The sequence below is a fragment of the Tursiops truncatus genome, chromosome 15 (genome assembly GCF_011762595.2).
Source record: "Tursiops truncatus isolate mTurTru1 chromosome 15, mTurTru1.mat.Y, whole genome shotgun sequence".
NCBI lineage: Eukaryota > Metazoa > Chordata > Mammalia > Artiodactyla > Delphinidae > Tursiops > Tursiops truncatus.
The window spans coordinates 44,096,010-44,116,901 of record NC_047048.1 but is presented as its reverse complement, the minus strand read 5'-3'; the positions used below and the strand labels follow the sequence as shown (position 1 = coordinate 44,116,901).

Sequence of the window (20,892 nt, the reverse complement as noted above, 5' to 3'; positions counted from 1 at the left end):
TGAGACTTTATACGTAAATGAGACAAGAGATTTTGGGTAAACTCTTTCAAACTATATTTTAGAAATGTCTACTTAAGATGATCTTTACAGATATTTGGTAACTTAAAGTTCTAGTGTTGTGCTAATTTAAGTGATGGAGGTTTATTGAATAGCTATATAATTGCAAAAAAAATAAGATACTGACACATCAATTACTAAATAGAGAAACTAAAGGTATTTAGGACTATTAATGAAAATGTTTGGTGCCACCTTGAGATGTCCTCTATAAGAAAATGAATGTATTTAGAAATTACCACTGGTATTTATGTTCACCAATCTACAGAATGCTAATGTAAAAGAAAGTTCATAATTGCTTACTTCTTATTTTTCACTAAAAATTAAGGTTTTGAAGAGTTGAGGATTCTAATTTAAACATGTAATTAAAGCTAATAGGAAGCATTTCAGTATACAGTACGAAAGTAGAATGTGTGTTTTCAGTAAAGAAGGTATGATGAATGGAATTACATTTTATTAAGGAAAAATTTTATACATGGTCAGGATTAACTAAATTTAGATTGAAGTTAATTAAGTAAATGGATTTTGTTAAGTAAGGTAGTACATGACTGGAATTTGAACAAAGTTTCTTAGAGTGCTCCTTTTTGATAACAGATTGTGTGAGTTTCTGTGCCCTTAAGTAATCTATTTGTGAGTTTGGTTAAATGAATAAGTATTGTTTTATAGAGACCTATGATCTGTTGTGTTTTAAAAACCTTTCTGATATTTTTAAACAAACTTCCCAAATATCAAATCGAACTAAAGCTCTTTTAGCCTCCAGCTGACTCTGGGATGCTTCAAAGGAACATCTCTGAGACATCTCAGAGAGGAATGTTAAACTAAGTTTATTTGATATGTTTAATTACTTCAGAAACATTGTCAAGTGATTGGAGATGAACCTCAGGTTATAGTTTATGGATAAATGTTATTAATACAGATATTCCAAAATTTATAAGGAATCCCTAACATCTGATATGTCCTGATATAATGTTATCAGTCATAATTCTAGTTATTATCCAAAAATGTTATGTCACAGAAATATACAGGTTTCCTGCTAATTGCACTGTACTCAAATCTTTTCCATGCTATTTTAAGTTTTAACTTTTATAGACAATCATTATTTTACATTGATGCTTTTACAAAATGAAGATTTTCAAGAGAACTTTTGAAACGAATACAAGTTTCTGATAGATCTAGATAATACCAATGAACTGGGTAACAAATGACAAAACTCTAATGGAAAACCTGATTACTTCATCCAGATCAACAGGAATTAATTACATGAGACTGAATGAACTGATGAGTATGATTTATAACTTTATGACTTTTTGAAAATACACTAGCTAAAGCTTTGTTTTCCAGAAAAACCTTTTCTCTTATGCTATGACCTACAACAAGTTGATAAAGTATACCTTTGTAAACAGAGAGGAAACATTTATCTTTTTCTCTCCACCTGATCCTTCCAGAGTTTGGTTTCTCCAGTTGGCTCTCCTGTGGATTTGGTGGTTTGGTGCAGCTGGAGTACAACTAATTACAACTAATTACACTAATGATTGTTTTAATTTGTTCTTTGTTTCCAAATTGTTTATGATTTGTCTTCCTGCTGCACTATGACTTTGTAATGTTCCTACCTACATTACTTATATCCTGTCTATTTTATAAGATTGTTGTCTTTTACAGTACTCAATGTGGCCTCCAACAAAACTGATGATGGCTAAACATCTTGAGAAGATAGATCACATTTATGACTCTTATAGAATAATTGTAATAGTGTGATTCTAGATATGGGAAGAAGCCATAAGGGAAAACATTTCCTGGATCATAACAGACTAGTAAGACAGAGGATCCAGAGAATCTTTAATTATCAACAGGGCCTAATCCGTAAATTAGCTCCTGGAGTAGCACATCAACAGGAATTTTCGCCTGATCTAGGATGAGCCTCCCAGCGCCACAGGACAAAATTTGGTCATGAAATGTTTCCCAAATATTGGTTGAATTCCTGACCAAGAGGAGGATCTGAGAAATGGAATATTTCCTGCCCTATCAGTCACAGACATCAGAGATCGCAGCCCTCCAACGTTAGCCAGTGAGCCCTAAGGAAACTCAGGAAGGAAAGAATACCTGCCATCTAGCAGCCATCAGACTCATCACTCCCTATGGTGAGCCCTGAGGAAACTCAGGATGTGAAAACACAGGATACCCAGATAGCTGAGGTGCACATCAAAGGAATGATTTCAGTGAGCCCAGATTGTTGCATCTTCCCATACATAGAAAAGCACTAAATTCCTTAACTTGGGATATCTGGTGTTCTTTAATTAACAATAATCTTTTTTATTTTTAGAAATTTTATTTTTTATTTTATTTTATTTATTTATTTGGTTGTGCCAGGTCTTAGTTGCGGCAGGCAGGCTCCTTAGTTGTGGCTCACCGGCTCCTTGTGGCATGCGAACTTTTAGTTGCAGCATGCATGTGGGAGCACAGAGTCTTAACCACTGCGCCACCAGGGAAGTCCCAACAATAATCTTTTGACGTTTGGACTATCTGCCCTTTGTTGCAAATTTCTGTATAACTTGGCTCCCCCCCACCTCACCTCCTCAGAGCAGTTCTCTCAGGGTTACTTGAGATGCTGCCTCCCGGGCTTGAAGTCCTAAAATTTCCTGCCGAATAAAACATAACTCTCAACTTTTATGTTGTGAATTTTTTTTTTTTTTTTTGCGGTACGCGGGCCTCTCACTGTTGGGGCCTCTCCCGTTGCGGAGCACAGGCTCCGGACACGCAGGCTCAGCGGCCATGGCTCACGGGCCCAGCCGCTCTGCGGCATGTGGGATCTTCCCGGACTGGGGCATGAACCCATGTCCCCTGCATCGGCAGGCAGACTCTCAATCACTGCGCCACCAGGGAAGACCTGTTGTGAATATTTTTTAAGTCGACAGGTGCCAAGCTGGAAACACCTTCCCAACAGGTGGAAGGGGGAACTGCTCTCAAGCCCCCAGGCTGGGAGGCAAGTTGCAAAAGTTCAAAGATTGGGCTGGGCAGAAACTCTGGGCCAACTGGTTTAAGAGCATGGCCTTTACAGTGAGACTTCAGACCTAGGCTCCATCACTTTGAGAAACGTATTTAAACTCTCAGTTTCCTCATCTGAAAAAGATGGGTAAAAAAATAACCACTTAATAGGATCGTTGTGAGGATTGAATGAGGAAATCTTGTATGACACTGGGAACCATCTATGGTGTATATTAAATGCTCAATAAGTGTTAAATATTACTAATAGTAAAACTTCATTATTTCAGAGGCACAAAGAGGACAAACTTTCTGCTCAGAGTCAGTATCATGTCAGGATAGGCTGTGTTCTGATACCTACACCCTGGGCCTATTCTTAGGAAGCTGCCCATAGTTCTTTTCTTCTCTGACAGGACTAATACTTTTTTTTTTAAAACAAGAGGAGGCCATTCCCCAGGCTTGGGAATTTCCAGGGACATTCTCAGGATCACACCCTTTTTTAGCCTCTAGCTCTACTTCCTCCAATGCCTTGCCCACCCAAGAGAGGACTCTCTGCTAGGGAAAGGGAGGACAGCCCAGCCTCTGGTGGGTACTCCTAACCTGTTGCCTTCCAGTAGTGCCTTCTCTGCTCAATACAATGGTGGGTGTCCTTTGCTCATGTCTGACATCTCGTGACCTGCACTGTCCCATCTGGGGCTCAGAGCCTCAGCTGGTTCTCGGTCAACTAGGCCTCTTCACAAGGAATATTCCCCAGATCTTATGCCCTCATTCAGGGCACTTGCAACATCGTCCCAGCACTCCTTCTCTCAGCACTTTATTCAGGCTGATGCACTCCTGGTATAGACAGGGTCTTGTGGAAAATGATTGTTAGCATTTACAGAGCAACTGTCCTGTCCCAGGTAATCATTGCCATATTTTACCCTCTCAACCAACCTGCAAGTTAGGATTGGAATCTCCATTTTGCAGAGGAAAAAAATCATGTGTTAATGAGTTAGAATAATTTTTAAAATAAATTTATTTATTTTTGGCTGCATTGGGTCTTCGTTGCTGTGCGCAGGCTTTCTCTAGTTGCGGTGAGCAGGGGCTACTCTTCATTGCGGTGTGCGGGCTTCTCATTGCATTGGCTTCTCGTTGCAGGGCACAGGGCTTTAGGCGTGTGGGCTTCAGTACTGTGGCACACGGGCTTAGTTGCTCCGCAGTATGTGGCATCTTCCCAGACCAGGGATCGAACCCGTGTCCCCAGCATTGGCAGGCGGATTCTTAATCATTGTGCCACCAGGGAATTCCTAGAATAATTTTTACTTTATGTAACATATATGGGATCAGATGGACCAGGTTGTACAGCAAGCTGTTTTTAGTTTTTGTTTTGTTTTAATAATATTGAGGTATAACTTAGACATTTAACTTTTTAAAATAAATTTATTTATTTATTTTATTTTTGGCTGCATTGGGTCTTCATTGCTGTGTGCAGGCTTTCTCTAGTTGTGGAGAGCGGGGGCTACTCTTCCTTGCACAGGTTTCTCACTGTGGTGTCTTCTCTTGTTGTGGAGCACAGGCTCTAGGTGCGCAGGCTTAGTAGTTGTGGCTCACGGGCTTAGTTGTTCCACAGCATGTGGGATCTTCCTGGACCAGGGCTGGAACCCCTGTCCCCTGCATTGGCAGGCAGATTCTTAACCACTGCACCACCAGGGAGGCCCTAGACATTTAACTTTTGCTTATCCTATATGTTAACAATGACATCATACTGTAGTTTGGATTTGCATTTCTTAAAATACAAGTGTGATTAACCACCTCTCAAATGTTTATTGGCTTTATTTTTCTATTCTTTGGCCAAGCTAATTCTCAAGGGATCAGAGGAGATAGCATTTTATGAGTCATCAGCATATAATATATAGATGGTATTCAAAGTCATGCAAGTGAATGAATGAGATTCTCCAAGGCAGTGAGTGTAGTTAGGCAGCCCTGGAGCCACTGAACCACAGAAAGTCAGTGAGATGAGGGGGAACCAGCAAAGGAGACTGTGAAGAGTAGTCAGGAGCAGAAAAGAAAATTTGAAAGCCAAGGCGGGGAAAAGGACGAGCTACGTGAAATGTTGCTGATTAAGAGAAGGAAGATGGGGCCAGAAATGCTATTGGATTTAGCAAGCTGAAGGTCACTGGTGACTTGGCAAGAGTACTTTCAATAAAGTATTGGGAGTGAGAGGGGTGTATCCAACAGATGGGAAAATTTTGATGTAAAAGAGAGGAGGAAAGAATTGCTGAAAAGATGTCCTCAAGTAGGGGCAGGAATCTAGTAAACAGCTGAAAGGGCTAGCCACAGAAGGCAGCAGAGGTGGCTCATTTAAGGTTATCAGGCAGCGTAGGTGGTTATAGCTGATGATAGGTGGGTAGATGTAGTGGGAGCCTGTGAAATTCTCTTCTGGTTGTTTCCATCTTGCCCCTCAACTGAGCAATGCCCCATTCTGAGAAAACCTTTAAAGTTTAAACCACAGGGCAAGCCTCTCTTTTGAAGTCATGGAGTTGTAATGAACTTGTACAGGAGAGGAGGGTGGGAAGGGTCTGGGAAAGACTTTCCCTAGGGTAGGACAAGACAGGATCAATGTTGGGTAGCAGCAGTTGCACAGCAATGGTGCCATGCTGCAGGACGCAGGAGAGACAAGTGTTGCAGTTTAGTTTTCACTTTGTGTTCCTTGACCAAGTCTCACAATTACCAATCTTTTATTTAGACCTTGCTTCCTGGAAATACAAAAACATCTAGGTAGTAGTGTTAAATCTGTCAAGCTGACCAGTTAAGTAACGTACTAATAACCTGAGGCTCATTTATAATGAGGAGCCTGTACATTTCACCACCTTAAAAGCATACAGGAAAATTCACTGGTTCACAAACATCAACTGCAACAACCTAAAGCCTGGAGACATTTAATTAGAAGGAACTAAAGTTGTCAGTGTACTGTACCTGGCCATCACCTCCCTTCAAGCAGCCAAGTTGGACAGGTCATGGAATGCCATTAGAGTACTTGTCACAAAAAGAAACCTGTCAAACACCCAACCCATTAAGTCAAGAGGACTGATTATACATGCAGACTGCTGCACCTTCTCTGACTTTGGATTTGTGCCTAACTCAATAAACTATATGCACATCAGAAAAAGGATACGGACTTCCCTGGCGGTCCAGTGGTTAAGGCTCCACGCTCCCAATGCAGGGGGCACAGGTTCAATCCCTGGTCCGGGAAGTAAGATCCCACATGCCTCACAGTGTGGTCAAAAAGAAACAAACAAACAAACAAAAAACGGCTGCAATCCTATAGACTTCATGTGCCCATATGCAGTTTTATGCTAAATTTATTCTTACAATTCAGGCAATTAAAAAAAGTAACTCTAATTAATGCACTCATAATTTCGGCCGATTGCTAATCTAAATGACCAAAATTGATAGACTAGCCCTGCACATCAACAGTCATGTTTTTGAGGCATGGGTATTCATTTATTTTCCACAGTAGCAAAGAGAGGTCACCTGCGATTCTGCTCCAAAACATGGAAACTGTAGTCTGCCACTGCAGAATAAAAACCTATTAACAAAAAGACAACTGATCTGATGGTACTGAACACCAGCAGCCCAACTGTTAATCATGTATCTCAGGGGTGGGCAGATTTTTTTCTACAAAGTGCCACATAGTAAATATTTTAGGCTTTGCAGGCCATATGGTCTCACTTGTAACTATGCAACTCTGCTATTGTATGGTAAAAGCAGCAAAAGACAATACGTAAATACTATTTATGTACACTAAAATTTGAATTTCATATAATTTTCACGTGTCATGAATACACTTCTTTTGATTCTTTTCTCAATTATTTTAAAAAATGTTAACAACCACCCTGCTCACAGATCCGACAAAATCTGGTGGCAGGCCAGATTTGGCCGGTGGCCCTGTTCTACCTGATAGACAATTTCTGGTCACTGATGATGACCACATGTCCAAATTTCGGTAAGGTTACCCAACAGAGACAATTTGGACAGAAGATTAGAGATTAGTTCCACGATCCTTATTCTGCTAACAGCAGAAAGCAAACAACTGTTACTGACCTTCTGCAGGTTTAACAGACTCTCTAGGTACCTCAGCCTCTGGCTATACCTGAAAATCATCCAAGTAAAAAAGACACCCAGGGACCGGAAAATGCAAGGCTTCAGGAAAAGCCATCAAATCGGTGGACAAAACATCGGGCAGACACTACGGAGCCCTCGGTCTTCAGGCAGAGCCGTCAAACAACGGCTCCAAAATCCAGGATACACCTTTCCAACACGTCCCCCAGCTCTGAGCCGGCTCCTGCCATCCAGCGGGGCCGCAGACTCGTAACCACACACACACACCCCCGACCCGGCCACGCTCGGAAGCCGCCTGAGCTGCGTGGGCCAGGACACCCGGTCCGACCGGAAAAGCCCCTTGTTCTGTCTCCTCCCGGTCGCCACAAGGCGCAGAAAACCTCCCGCGGGCAGTCACGACGTCCTCCTCACGCAAGGAGTGCAAAATGAGAAAAGAGGTAAGCACAGAGAGGCACCAAGAAGGAAGCCGCGCTTCCGACCACCCCCTACACGTCAGCGACTGAGACAACCGCTAGCATCATGACGGCGGCGAGTCCCCGGCCCTCCCTAGGACCACGATTCCGGAGTCTCGCGGGACGTCGCTGTTCCCCGCCACTCAGGTATGGGGACATCTCGCGGGAGTTCCCCGGCGGTGGGCAAGGGTCGGGCGGCCTCGCGGCTGCGCCCCGGTATTTACCGTCCGCCGGCCCGTTTCGCGCAGGCGCGCGCGGCGGCTACGAGTTGGCGCGTCGCGCAGGCGGCGGCGGCATGGGGCTGAGCCGGGTGCGGGCTGTCTTCTTCGACTTGGACAACACGCTCATCGACACGGCCGGGGCGAGTCGGAAGGGCATGTTGGAGGTAACGTTCCGGCTACTGCTTCCCTCTGGCGAGCCCGGCGCCCCGCCCCGCGCGCTCTCTCGCCCCCTTGGGCCGCCGGCCCACTGCCCTGTCTGCTCCCTCCGCGGCGGCGCCCCTGGTCCCGGAGGCCCTTCGTGCCGGCCCGCGGCGGCGGCCTCGCTCAGAGAGCGGGGAGTCTGCGACCTGAGGGCGCTCCCAGCGCTCGGGCTTCCGGAAGGATGTCGCCAAACTGCCACAAGGGCAGAGTCGCCTCCGCACAGAAAGGCGGGCGCGCGCCAGGCGCCTGGCTTTCTGCCGGGACAGGTTTGGACCCGCCGGGACGAGCGGGCACCCGGCTCTCCGGGACTGACCGCGGGAGACTGGTCTCCCACCGCGTGCTCTTCGTTGGACCTTTGAGCCTGGACTTTATCGACTCGAGGGAGTTTTCTCCGCAGGTGTTCCTGCCGTGCGTGTGACCCTCAGTAGGTTTACCTTCACGAGGCCTTGCTCCGCCGCATCCTCCCCTTTCTGTACCTACTGATGCTCTTTCAGACCTTTCCTGTGCTGTTCAAGACCCGAAGCCACCCCTGCTTTCTTTCGTCTGCATTCAGCTTTAAAGAGAAAACTGAGGATTACCATATTTGAAAAACCCACTTTCAGAAGCTAAATCCTTTCAGCCCTGAGTGTCCCGTCCTCTTCATGCTTCATTAGTTAGGTTGTGTCTCCCTGGATCTTCAGCCTCTTCGTCCTCTTTCTCGGTGCATTCCACACCTGCTGCGTTTTCGGATCTGTCCAATACTCTATTTTTTTTTTTTTTTTTTCCGGTACGCGGGCCTCTCACTGTCGTGGCCTCTCCCGTTGTGGAGCACAGGCTTTGGACGCGCAGGCTCAGCGGCCATGGCTCACGGGCCCAGCCGCTCCGTGGCATGTGGGATCTTCCCGGACCGGGGCATGAACCCGTGTCCCCTGCATCGGCAGGCGGACTCTCAACCACTGCGCCACCAGGGAAGCCCGTCCAATACTCTGTTTTTATTTGTTTGATAAAGATGTCTTTACACTCTCTTATGATACTCCATAAGCAATATAATCAGTGTTTAATCATAAATAGTCAGCTTGCACATTTCTTGGGTTTGAATCTTGGCTCCACAATTTTCTCTGAGATCTCGGGCAAATAATGCAACTCAGTGCCTCAGTTTCTCATCTGTATTACAATACGACACTAGGGCCAACTTTAAAAGACTGTTTTGGGGAATTAATTGAGATACTGTGTATAACAATTTAGCAGAATGATTCTCCAAAATATGCATTGGAAAAATGTTAACGATTATTTTATACAATTATTTCAAAAAATAAAAAAAGGCCAACAAACCTATGTCAATTTTTGAGCTTAAAAAAAATAAGCAAATGTGAATAATTCATGCAGAATCTTTTAAAATGCCCAGTACTTTAAAAAGAACGCTTCCCTTGGACCCTTATTTCTCCACAAGATACTACCTCTCTTGACAGCCATGTTTTTCAAGAGAAATCTATACCATTATCTCCATGTTTCTACTTCCTGTGTATTCCCAAAACCACTGTAGTGTGGTTTTTTTGTTTTGCCACTAGAATGAAATAAACTCACCATCTATAGGCACCTCCCAAATTGCCAGAATCCTGGACATTTTAAATCTGTCTTAATGACTTTACCAAAATATTATACACTGTTGACTGTCCCTTCATGCCTTTGATCTTGACCTCAGGGGCACCATCCCCTGCTATATTGTCTCCAGTATCTCTAGCTGCAAACTGTACATATTTACCTGTGTGTTTTTGGCAGGCCAAGTCCAGTGTGTTGTCATTAAGTTCTTGTTTTATTCCAATCCTTGCTATACGCCAAGAGTTTAGGCTTTAAAATTAGACAGTTGAGATTGAATCACAGCTCTCCCAATACCTAGGTGAAAGCACCCGAACAAGTTAGTTAACTGCTCTAAGCCTCAAATCTTTAAATAGTGATATTTGAATAGTGAAATTAGTTCTCAGAAACCCTATCAGCTAGGTTTAATGTAATGCATGGGAAGTACATACAGTCCAGTGTTCCAGAATTATACCACTGTCCACTCTGTCACCAAGTGTGTCCTCTCCTGCACATCCCCTCTGTCCTTGTCTTAGTTAAAGCTGGACTTGTCTCTCACCAAGACTGTTACTATGGTCTTGATGCCAGGCTTACCATGTCCAGTTCATCCTCCACATTCCAACTCACATGCCCACAGCTAAATAGTGAGCTTCTTAAGAGAGAACAAACTGTCTTATTCATCACCCTGTGTTTGACACAGGGTGAATGTTGAATGGATGGATAAAAGTCCAGTTCTCCAGACTTGGTTCTCTTACCATTTGCTTTATAAATATCCTATGAAATGTGCAGAATTAACTATACAAGGATCTAGGATCGCTTTATCACATAAGAATACAACACCCACAAATGTTAGCCTATTCAAATGTAACATGCCAGCTTTCTGAATCACTGAATGATTTATGAAAGGAGGGAGGGGGAAAGGTCTAGCCATTGCCTTGGGCTTGAGGAAAAGGAGTCATACTGACTATATATCACTTTAATTTTTTTTCTTTTTTCAGCCTCTTTTTTTATATATATACAATTTTTAAAGGTTACTTTCCATTTATAGTTATTACAAAATATTGGCTATCAGCTTTAATTTATTTTTAAATCATCTGGGAAAGCTATTTCCACCCTCTTTCAGTGTCACTACTCAAGAAGAAGGCTTCTCCAGAAAATTGGGGTTTCTCAGAGAACAAAGCAAAAAAGATTTCTGCATTTTTGAGTTTGCTTTCTAATGGGTATGACAGTGAACGTAATAAATGTGCTTTTATTTATAAGTGTGTCAGAAAAAGTGGAGGGGAGAAGGAATTGCATTTTTAAAATAGGTTGGTCAGATTAGGCCACATAGAGTAGATGATGTTTGAACAAAGACTTGAACTAAAAATAACAGGAGGGGGCTTCCCTGGTGGCGCAGTGGTTGAGAGTCCGCCTGCCGATGCAGGGGACACGGGTTCGTGCCCCGGTCCGGGAAGATCATGCCGCGGAGCGGCTGGGCCTGTGAGCCATGGCTGCTGAGCCTGCGCGTCTGGAGCCTGTGCTCCGCAATGGGAGAGACCACAGCAGTGAGAGGCCCGCGTACCACAAAAAAAATAAATAACAGGAGGGCTGCTTGAATTGTTAGTCTGTATGCAGCCATCATGTTTTGTGAGCATGTATTTTTTAAAATAGTTTTATTTAGAATTCAGCCACTTCATATCTTTATCATATGTGTTATATGGTTCCCACACTGGCCCTCAAAAAGTCTTTTTAAATCACAGCTAAACACTAGTACTAATGGTATTTAAGTCTGGGTCCAGAAAGTAGGAAGTAGGACAGAGTTTCCTTTTTGTATGTGTTGCGATAGAGCCTTAAATAGAGTTTTGAAGTAGATGGAATTTGAGTTTATATTGTGTCTAGAAATTGATCTCCCCTCTCTCACTGTCTTAGCTCTCCCTTCTTCAGGCCTGTACGTGCCTAGTGGGCTCATTCTACTCAGAATCCTTTTCAGGCCTGACTTACCTTATGCAGAATGTCATCACACCTCTAAATTAGAGATCTTTTCCCTCCATCCCCAATTAAATTTAGACTCCCATTCTCTCAGTGCAGGTGTTAGGAGAGTTTGCACCAGTAATGTGGACTAATTCACCTTAGGTATTATTTCTGTTTGAACTAATATTAATATGTGAACGACTGATAAACATCTTTCCCAAAGCTGTTAATATTATTAAAATGCCACTTGTTGTTCCAAATGAATATGTAATTAGTTTCTGTGTGACGAAATGGCAAAGTTAATTCAGGGAATGTAATGGGAGGCAGTTTTGAAACTTGGGAGCAATATACTTCTACAAGAATCTCCCCTTTAAGGTGAGCTAATCTGCTTTTTCAGATCCCAAGAATGTGCTTAACAAACTGCCAATTGCAGTTTATAGGAAACTGGATCTTTATTGGGAGCTTTCATTTATGAACTGTGAGCCAGTTCCTGTTGAATCGCAAGTACTGTGGAGTCCTAGAGGCCTGTGTCCTTTTATTGTGTAGCAGTAGCGTTGCTAAAACTGTATAGTGACCTTCAGTCATAGCTCAGGAGTAATTTAGTTGATATTGCTAGAAAAGATGGTGACATAACTATGGAGATTGAAAAGGCTTGATTTGTTCATTGAATTTTAACTTTATAAAGCAAGAAATTTCAAAGTTTTCCCTTCACCTAAAATTCTCAGGGCTGGTTTATTTTTCTCTGACTAGTAAGACTTTTCTTAACTATTATGTTTTGTGATTAACACAAATAGCTTGAGGAAGAATGTGTCTCTTCAGCTCTTTCCCCTTTTCAGTAGGTGAATTGAGTGTCTGGTGTGAGTAGCAGATCATTTATTCCCTATAGAGTTTAGGGTAACAATTTAACTTGACTTTGACTGCTTCACTTCAACAACAGAAAATCTTTAGCCCCAGCTGTGTGCATTGCCCTCATCCTCAAAGATCCAAAATTGCCTTGGCATGATCGACTTTCCCAGATGTCCCTGGGACAGGCGGCTTCAACTGCAAGCAGTTCGCTTGGAAGGTGACCCTAGGAAGCACTGTAGGGAGTGGTGGAGTCAGACAGGGAAGGGAAGGAATCTAATACAGTCTGTGTTCATGAGCAGGGAACTGTGTGAACGGTTGGGGACTCTGGGAGACACATGTAGACATACTTTACTTGTCCCTTCCAAGGGGCAACCCACCAATATCTGCTTCTTATTGGTTGAGACCTGCTTCTTGGGCTATACTCTGGCTCCAGCCTATGTGCATGGGTGCCCCTATGGCGAGATAAAGCTCCCAGGCAGAGAAGCCCAAGCACTTGCAGTATGAAGCCTTTGGCATGTATGGACATAAGGTGTGCCAAGGGAATTTCGGTAGCTACAGCCTACCCAGCCTCATCTCTAGGACTCGCCCTCACTTGCCTTCCACTGTGGCTGAGCTCAGCTTCTTGCCTTTCCCAGTTCACAGAATTTCAAGTACTGTGTCTTTGTGCTGTTCCTTCAGTCTAGAATGATTTTATCCTCCTCCCATCCCCACCTTTGGGCTTGGTAACGCCTTGGTTTAAATGTTCCTTCCTCTGCCCTCCTTACCCAACAACCCTGGGGTTGCTCCTTACATTTTATTTCCAGTTTTTTGTGTGACTGTCAAGGCACTCAACCCAGCATTTGTGGTGGTTATTTTCCGCACCAGATAAGTTCATGAGGACAAAGGGTCCAGTCTCCAGTGCCGAATACATAGTATAAACGCAAGCATGTGGCCTGTGGAGTTAGGCAAGTATGGGCTTAAATCTCAGCTAGGGCAAGTTATTTATCAGGTCTAAACTTCCATTCCCTCATCTCAGAAAGGAAATTCCCTTGCAGAGTTGCAGGAAAGATTCGAAATAATATATGTGAGTACTGGGCATAATGCTTTGCCACATTAGCATCTTGGTAAGAAGATAGGCCAAAGGGATAAGAACCTAATCTCATAAAAAGTCAAGATAAAGAGCTGTGGGAACATAAGAAAGATTATGATAAGGGATTCAGAACCAGTGTGACAAAGAGGGAGACTCAGAACTACTTGAAGTTTTTTATCTGGAATCCTAAGTTTGGAAGAAGCACCATCATTAAACTGCTGAGGTCACAGAACGTGCCTGATTCCATTAGAGCTACATATACCTGTTTTTAAAAGTACAGAATTAGGTCCCCTTTAGGACCTAATTTAGGCCTTCAGAACGTAAAATGGATAAGATGAGGAAAGGTTAGGTGAACTAGCGTTATTTCTGGGAAGAGTCTAAATATCAGTTGTTAGAAATTTTATGTTTTACTAAATATAAGCACAGTTTTATTTTCATGTCTTCATGACCAGAATGAAAGGTGGTAGACTTAAACTGACAAATGAGGGATTCTTATTATATATATATATATATATATAAAGAATCTTCTTAGAAAAAATTGGTAAAAAAATATGAATGAGTTGTCTAGAAAGGTTGGGAAATCTTCACTCTTGTGTTCTTTAAAAATAAGACCAATTCCCAACAGAAATGGTGTAGTAATAGAGCTTCCTTAAGACAAAGGAGTGGAGTTAGAATCTGTCTGTGCTCTGGGTTTATAGGCTCACAGGATAAGTATTAAAGACATGAAGTATGTTGATGGAGTTATTTTCCTTTATTTAGGTGATAAAGCTCTTACAATCAAAATACCATTACAAAGAAGAGGCTGAAATCATCTGTAACAAAGTTCAAGTTAAGCTCAGCAAGGAATGTTTTCATCCTTCTAAAAGCTGCATTACTGACCTCAGGACTTCACACTGGGAAGAAGCAATCCAGGAAACAAAAGGTGGTGCGGCCAATAGGAAATTAGCTGAAGAATGTTATTTCCTGTGGAAATCTACACGTTTACAGCATATGACACTAGCAGAAGATGTCAAAGCCATGCTCACTGAACTTCGAAAGGAGGTCCGCCTACTTTTATTAACAAATGGAGAACAACAGACCCAGAGGGAGAAGATCAAGGCTTGTGCCTGTCAGTCCTATTTTGACGCTATTGTTGTAGGTGGAGAGCAGAAAGAGGAGAAACCGGCACCTTCCATATTTTATTACTCCTGTGATCTCCTTGGAGTACAGCCTGGGGACTGTGTGATGGTTGGTGACACACTAGAAACCGATATACAAGGAGGCCTCAATGCAGGGCTGAAGGCAACAGTCTGGATAAATAAAAATGGAATGGTGCCGTTGAAGTCATCCCCCAGGCCGCATTATATAGTTTCTTCCGTGCTAGAGTTACCTGCTCTCTTACAAAGTATAGACTGCAAAGTCAGTGTGTCTGCTTAAAGCACAGAAAAGGGTATGCTTACGAATTTTAGGGTCAAATTACAGGGTTTGAACTAAGAAAAGTTAAGGCATTCTATATACTATGACCTAGTTCTAAGGATAATTATACTTGTCATGTAATGGCCAACCAACCATTGACTGGTATTTATATCTGAAAATCCAGAGTACATTATTATAAGTTATTTTTAGTAGGGTAACCCAGAAAACTTGAGGAAGTATATTTGTTAATCTGTGGCTTGAGATATTTTTTAAAAATTACTTTGTTAATCTCTTAGCATCTTGGAACTATGAAGATACCAAGGAGGATAACTTATACATGGGTGCACAAATACAGATTTTATGTTTTGGCTTAAAAATAGGTATTTTTTTAAAAATAGTTATTCTAAAACATATATACTAGAGATTTATTAGAGCAGTTGGATCTGGTTAATCTAAGTACCAACTCGCAAATCAAGGCATTTCACAGTGAAATTATTTTCATATTTTCTGTTTCAAAAACATGCACCATATTTTTGCCTACTTGGTACGTATACTTCTCTTATGAATCTAATTTTTCTGCATTACCTTTGGGTTGGGGGGGGATAATTTTCCTATGGTGTGTACATGACCAATAAATTCCTCCAGTAAAAAAGCTGTTAAAATCAGCACATGGTGCTCCTTTTCCGTTACATTTTCACATCTTTCCAGGGTGAGCTTATAGGTTCCTGTTAGTCTTTACCTCTTATGGAAGTACTTTTACTATCTTTTCCCAGGTACGCAGTGAGGTTGAGGGACCAGTCTGTCTTGCTGTGGATGAGTGCAAGCCACATGGCCCCAGAAGTCACTTTCCTGGAAGTTGCCTTGGTGTGGCCTAATCGTGCTGCCCGCATCTGTTGTCTGCTGACTGGATAGTTTCACCCATATGATGAAAACTAGTAGAAAATTAGGTTTTGCTATGAACCATTTCCAGAGTGCCATTTTAATACTTGACTGGCTCTTTTTGGTGTCACCATCTGCCTTAAGTCTCCTGTTTTTAAAATTTTGGGAACTATGTCATTGTTTCACAGATTTCTGTATCCAGTTCAGAGTTTGCTTTGAGCTTAGTAATTAAAACTCCATAGGGAGGCATCTTGCAACTAGAAAAATGTCTCAAGACCATTAGGCTAGAAAGTCTCATGATTTCACCAGCCAAACTTAGAGTAAAATGGTTAATTAAGGAAAAAAGAAATAATGATTAGGGTTGTTTTTTGGTAGGGTGTTTTTTTTTAACTTTTGTATAGGAAACTACTAGTGTAAGATGTTCGGTAGTTGGGGTGTATTTAGCTAGGGCTCCTTCAAGTATTCTGCGAAGAACAGGATCCTCTGCCATTGTGCATGTGCCTGTTGCGCTTCTCACTCTTAATTTTTAAAAATGTGATTGTGCCCTTGACTGTTCGCTCTGAAGCTGAACGTTTGTGGACAGGGAATGTTTGTGTATAGCTCTTCCAGGTACGGTGTCCATGTGACCTCAATTATAATTGTAGCTATTTGAAAATTGTTAAGTTGGAGGATGTTGACAGGAAAATAGTTGTGTGCATGATTTCTCCAGTGGGCTGAGTGTGGTGCTGAGAGCTTGTCCTTTCAGCTCACCCACAGGATGGGTCTAGACATGGCACGTTCACTGTGCTCACTGAGAAGGCTCATTGCTCCCGGATCACGGCAGCAGACCTCCTAGGATGTTATATGAGCAGTTCGTCAGCAAAAGTGATGTGGCGGGGAATGAAATAATTGAGTTTTTGGTAATGTAATATTACATTCCATTTGCACTTTTCCTTAGGGAAGAACTTTGTGGTTTTCTGCCTTCTGAGTGGAATGTTACAGAAGATATTAAGAAATCTTGGAATAGACCTATTTTATTAATAATGTTTTTGTTTTAGAATAATATTTTGTTTTTCATAGTTTCCCATACTCCTAGAAAGCCATAAATTCTCAATTGTCCAGAGGCTCTCCCAAACACTCATTACAGAGGAAGGCCTAGAGTAGACACGAGTGGATGCTGCCCCTGGAACACTGACACAATGATGGATGTTTTCTGGTTCCATACACATGTCCACCCACTGGTGCATGAACATCTTAGATATGGTGGTGCCCAGGACCCAGCAAGTGTGAATATTGTAGGAAAGACAGTTTTCTTAGTTACAGAGGTACTTGGTTTAGCACTTTCAGATTTCTTTGCAACCCACAATAGGAAACATTTTCTGTCACAACCCATTAAACACATTTATAGTGAACATTTAGTTAATATCAGCGTGTGTATATTAAATATATATTTAACAAACAAAACTACTTCCTTGCTATGCATGATGCTCAGGTTGTTTTCATTCCATCATTTTTTAAATTGGGGAATATATTTTTTTCATTTTTGAACAAGTACTTGTGGTACTTGTACAAGTATTTGTGGTACACAAGTCAAAGAATGAAAACGTGAATAGCAAAAAGTCCGTCTCATCTCTTTTCCAGCAACCCGCCTGCCCTAAAGGCCTCTGCTGTCAGCAGTTCCTGTGTATCTGCATATATAGGTAGGTATGAGTATATAGAATTCCTCTGATTCAGGCAGGTTTTTATTCCTGCTTTTCAGTTTTAGGAGGCAATGATCTTGCTAAGAAACTGATTTAAAAAGTTATGAAGCTTCTGTGAGTCGTTCATGTTAGGAGCATACATCTTTGATCTCAGCCTTCCACTGTTGTTGATAAAGGTGATGGTTCCATTGGCTTTCACTGGGCCAGTTGTTCACTTTGAGGTCAGTACAGCTGTGAAGCCCTTGCTTCTGCCCCAGTCTAATTGCCCTCTTCTGGTACATATCACCATCCTGGAGTTTCCCTTTGCCTCTTAGGTTGGATGTCCTGTGCCCTGTGTATTCCCTTTTTTGATTTGTTCCCCCTTTGGTGGCATGCATCCTGAGTAGTTTCCCTATAAATGTGAGAGAGAAAAATATTCAGATCTTAAGTGTCTGAAAATGCCTTTATTCTCTTCTCCCATCATTGATAGTTTAACAGCATGTAGTTGGATGTCATTCAGAATTTCAAAGGCATTGCTCTGTGGTCTAGCAGCCATTTTAAGTGACAATTTTCTTTTTCTCTTGAAGCTCTTAGAACTTTGGTTTTTCCCCTGTGGTCAATAATGATGTATCTTGTTATGCTTTCATCCTCTACTCTTGGCACTCTTGAACCTTTCCAAACAAAACCTTATGTCCTGGAAAAATGTAATTACTTAATTGATAATTGCTTCACCACTGTGTTTCCCGCTTCCTTTTTCTGGAACTCGTACTATTCGGATGTTGGACCTCCTCTACTGACCTTCCACTTTCTTTTCTTTTCTCTCCTATTTTTCCATCTCTTATTTTGTTCTATAATGCTTTTTGGAAGGTTTCTTCAACTTTACCTTTCAATCCTATTGAATTTTCTTTCCTGCCTGGCATCATGTATTTCAATATCCAAGTTTCTTCGATTTTCTAAGTGTTCCTTCCCTTTTTAAAAAAAATTTTTTTTCAGTACACGGGCCTCTCACTGTTGTGGCCTCTCCCGTTGCGGAGCACAGGCTCCGGACGCGCAGGCTCAGCGGCCATGGCTCACGGGCCCAGCCGCTCCGCGGCATGTGGGATCTTCCCAGACCGGAACACGAACCGTGTCCGCTGCGTCGGCAGGCGGACTCTCAACCACTGCGCCACCAGGGATGCCCTAAAGAATTTTATTGGAGTATGTTGATTTATATAAGTGTTCCTTCTTAATGGTTTTTTTTTGGCTGTGTTGGGTCTTCGTTGCGTGCGGGCTTTCTCTAGTTGTGGCGAGAGGGGGATACTCTTTGTTGCAGTGCGCAGGCTTCTCATTGCGGCAGCTTCTTGTTGCGGAGCACGGGCTCTAGGCGTGAGGGCTTCAGTTGTTGCAGCACGTGGGCTCAGTAGCTGTGGCATGCGGACCCTGATTAACATTCATTTTTGTTTTGAGTGGAATATTACCTCTCAAATTTTTTTCAAGTTTTTGAAGAATCCACGGAATCCACTGTATCTTCCATGTGTCTCTGATCTGTTTATTTGGGTCTATTTGTTCACCCTAGAGGCTTTCCTTAAATGCCCAGTGAACCACACGAGAAAGGATGGAAATGCTGATTGGAAGCTCCGCAAGAGTGGCTGGGTCTTGTAAACTCAGAGGTTCCTTTTCTATAGTGTATCTGGGTAGGCAGTTATATGAAGAACCCCTGGGGTCAGTGTCTGAAGGTCTTTCCTCTTGGTCTAGCTCCCTAGTGAAGAATCTCTGACTCCTGACGGAGGGTAGAGGTCTGATGTCAGCACCTGGGAGCTGAGTGGGAAGGAGGTGTGTGGTGGGGGGAGAGGCATGTGGTCACTTAATCCCTGTTCCTCTTGTACCTGAGCTCAGTTGTGTGTGCTCTCTCCCGGTCTAGAGACCCTCTGTTTTACTCTTTCCATAGAAACATTGTGACTTCTGTTGAATGAGGACTTCAGGTTGGAGGGGGCAGGGGTCTAGGGATCTATTTGTATTTGCGTGTTTTCGTTCTTTTTCTTTTTTCTTTTGGCCACGCCATGCGGCTTTCGGGATCTTAGTTCCCCAACCAGGGATCGAACCTGAGGCCCCGGCAGTGAGAGCACCGAGTCCTAACTGCTGGACCGCCAGGGAATTCCCTCCGTTTGTATTTGGAACACCTTTTACCCCATCCTCCTTAACTCAGCTCCCTCTTCTCCTTCATGACTGAGGCATCTGGTGGTATCAGTGCCTGAATCTTTGGAGGAGTCACTGTGCACCTCATGATTTCTCAGCGTTTAGAAAAGCTGGTCTAGACTCAGCTTTCTTGAATCTACTGACTCCTTTGCCACTCGTCCATATGCTTTCTGGCTTCCACAGTTTTGTTGTCAGCGCCTGTTTTCCTGGTGTGTGTGTTTAAATTCCTTTATGATAGTTTCCATTGGGTTTGGGGTAGAAGCAGTATTAGCTGGGTACTTCCTTCTTTTGCCTTTATTGTGGAAGCTGTTCTCTTCTAGTCTGTGTTCAATGTAGGTCAAGTGCCTGTGCCTCATAGTCACTACCCACAGCTTGAGAAAGGCTGCTCATTTGAAGTAGAGACTTACAGCATGCCCACAGCTTTTTTGTTTAAATTATATATGCAGCTTATTTCTTAAGATCTTTTCCCCAACTTCCTTATTCTCTGTATTCTTGTATACAGCATTCCTTCTCTGACTTTCATCATCATGGTGGGTCTCCTTATGTTCTGTGTTTCTGAATTTTCAACATTGCTTGTACATAGATATTTATTTTTTTTGGCAACTCTGTTCCTATGATCACTTCTAAGACGTAAACTCAGATTTCTTTATAATAAAATCCTTTTGAGTGCAGTACATTCAATTTATACTTTTACAATGAAGTTTAACAGTATAGAGGATTCCCTGGCGGTCCAGTGGTTAGGGCTTGGTGCTTTCACTGCCGGGGCCTGGGTTCAATCCCTGGTCAGGGAACAAAGATCCTGCAAGCCTCACAATGTGGCCAAAAAAAAAAGTACAGAAAAGTCACATGACCTTGATGGGTCAAAGCATACTTTTTTAACCAGTCTTCACATATGTGACATTGACAATACAGTTATTTCCATGGATTTCTTGGAAGATGTTATGATTTTTTTTTTCTGGGTATCAGCCTGACCTATGGAAAAGATCCTCAACCCAGGCTTTTTTAAAGTGACAGATGATAAATGACTTAATTTACTGAAACAGGAATGAAGAGCGACTGCATTATGGATACAGAGTTTCTGGGGTGATGAAAATTTTCTAGAACTAGATAGTGGTGATGGTTTCACAGCATTGTGAATGTACTAATGCCCCTAAATTGTACAATTTTAAATGATTTAAAAGTTAAATTTTATGACGGTTTATTTGTTGGTTTATATCACCCATATTATACTTGCTGAGTTCCTAATAATTAGAGATGTGTGTTTAATCTTTTTGTACATCTCCCAAGTTTGAAATCTGTGCTTGAAAACACAATAAAGTAAATAAAATAATAGTTGGCAAAATACACTTTGAAAATCA

General features: G+C 42.3%; 2 protein-coding genes and 1 long non-coding RNA gene across 6 annotated transcripts in view; 2 read left to right on the top strand and 1 right to left on the bottom strand.

Moving 5' to 3' along the window:
* LOC141276515 (uncharacterized) overlaps nt 1–7,937 on the bottom strand; it is a 25,319-nt gene extending 17,382 nt beyond the window's left edge. Inside the window, exon 1 of the long non-coding RNA XR_012326203.1 lies at nt 7,811–7,937. This is a non-coding gene — a long non-coding RNA (uncharacterized lncRNA). The remainder of the gene's footprint in view (nt 1–7,810) is intronic.
* NANP (N-acetylneuraminic acid phosphatase) lies at nt 7,841–20,892 on the top strand. Of its 2 annotated transcripts, none has more exons than XM_019927576.3 (3): nt 7,841–7,971; nt 14,187–14,856; nt 17,322–20,892. In XM_019927576.3, exons 1-2 carry the CDS (start codon nt 7,882–7,884, stop codon nt 14,841–14,843), a joined length of 747 nt encoding a protein of 248 aa, XP_019783135.1. In that variant the 5' UTR covers nt 7,841–7,881; the 3' UTR covers nt 14,844–14,856; nt 17,322–20,892. The 2 variants fall into 2 exon arrangements, with proteins under 2 accessions (XP_019783135.1, XP_019783133.1); XM_019927574.3 differs by having other exon boundaries at nt 15,596–20,892.
* The window catches only part of NINL (ninein like), a 124,591-nt gene continuing 121,025 nt past the window's right edge, over nt 17,327–20,892 (top strand). For all 3 annotated transcript variants that reach the window (XM_073792637.1, XM_073792636.1, XM_073792635.1), the window contains exon 1: nt 17,327–17,380. The gene's annotated coding sequence lies outside the window, so the exon portion shown is untranslated. The remainder of the gene's footprint in view (nt 17,381–20,892) is intronic.

Excerpts from the sequence above, each read along its gene's own strand:
- NANP (XM_019927576.3), top strand. The coding sequence starts at position 7,882 with ATGGGGCTGAGCCGGGTGCGGGCTGTCTTCTTCGACTTGGACAACACG. Across the intron at positions 7,972-14,186 it reads GTCGGAAGGGCATGTTGGAG|GTGATAAAGCTCTTACAATC; the intron begins GTAACGTTCCGG and ends TCCTTTATTTAG.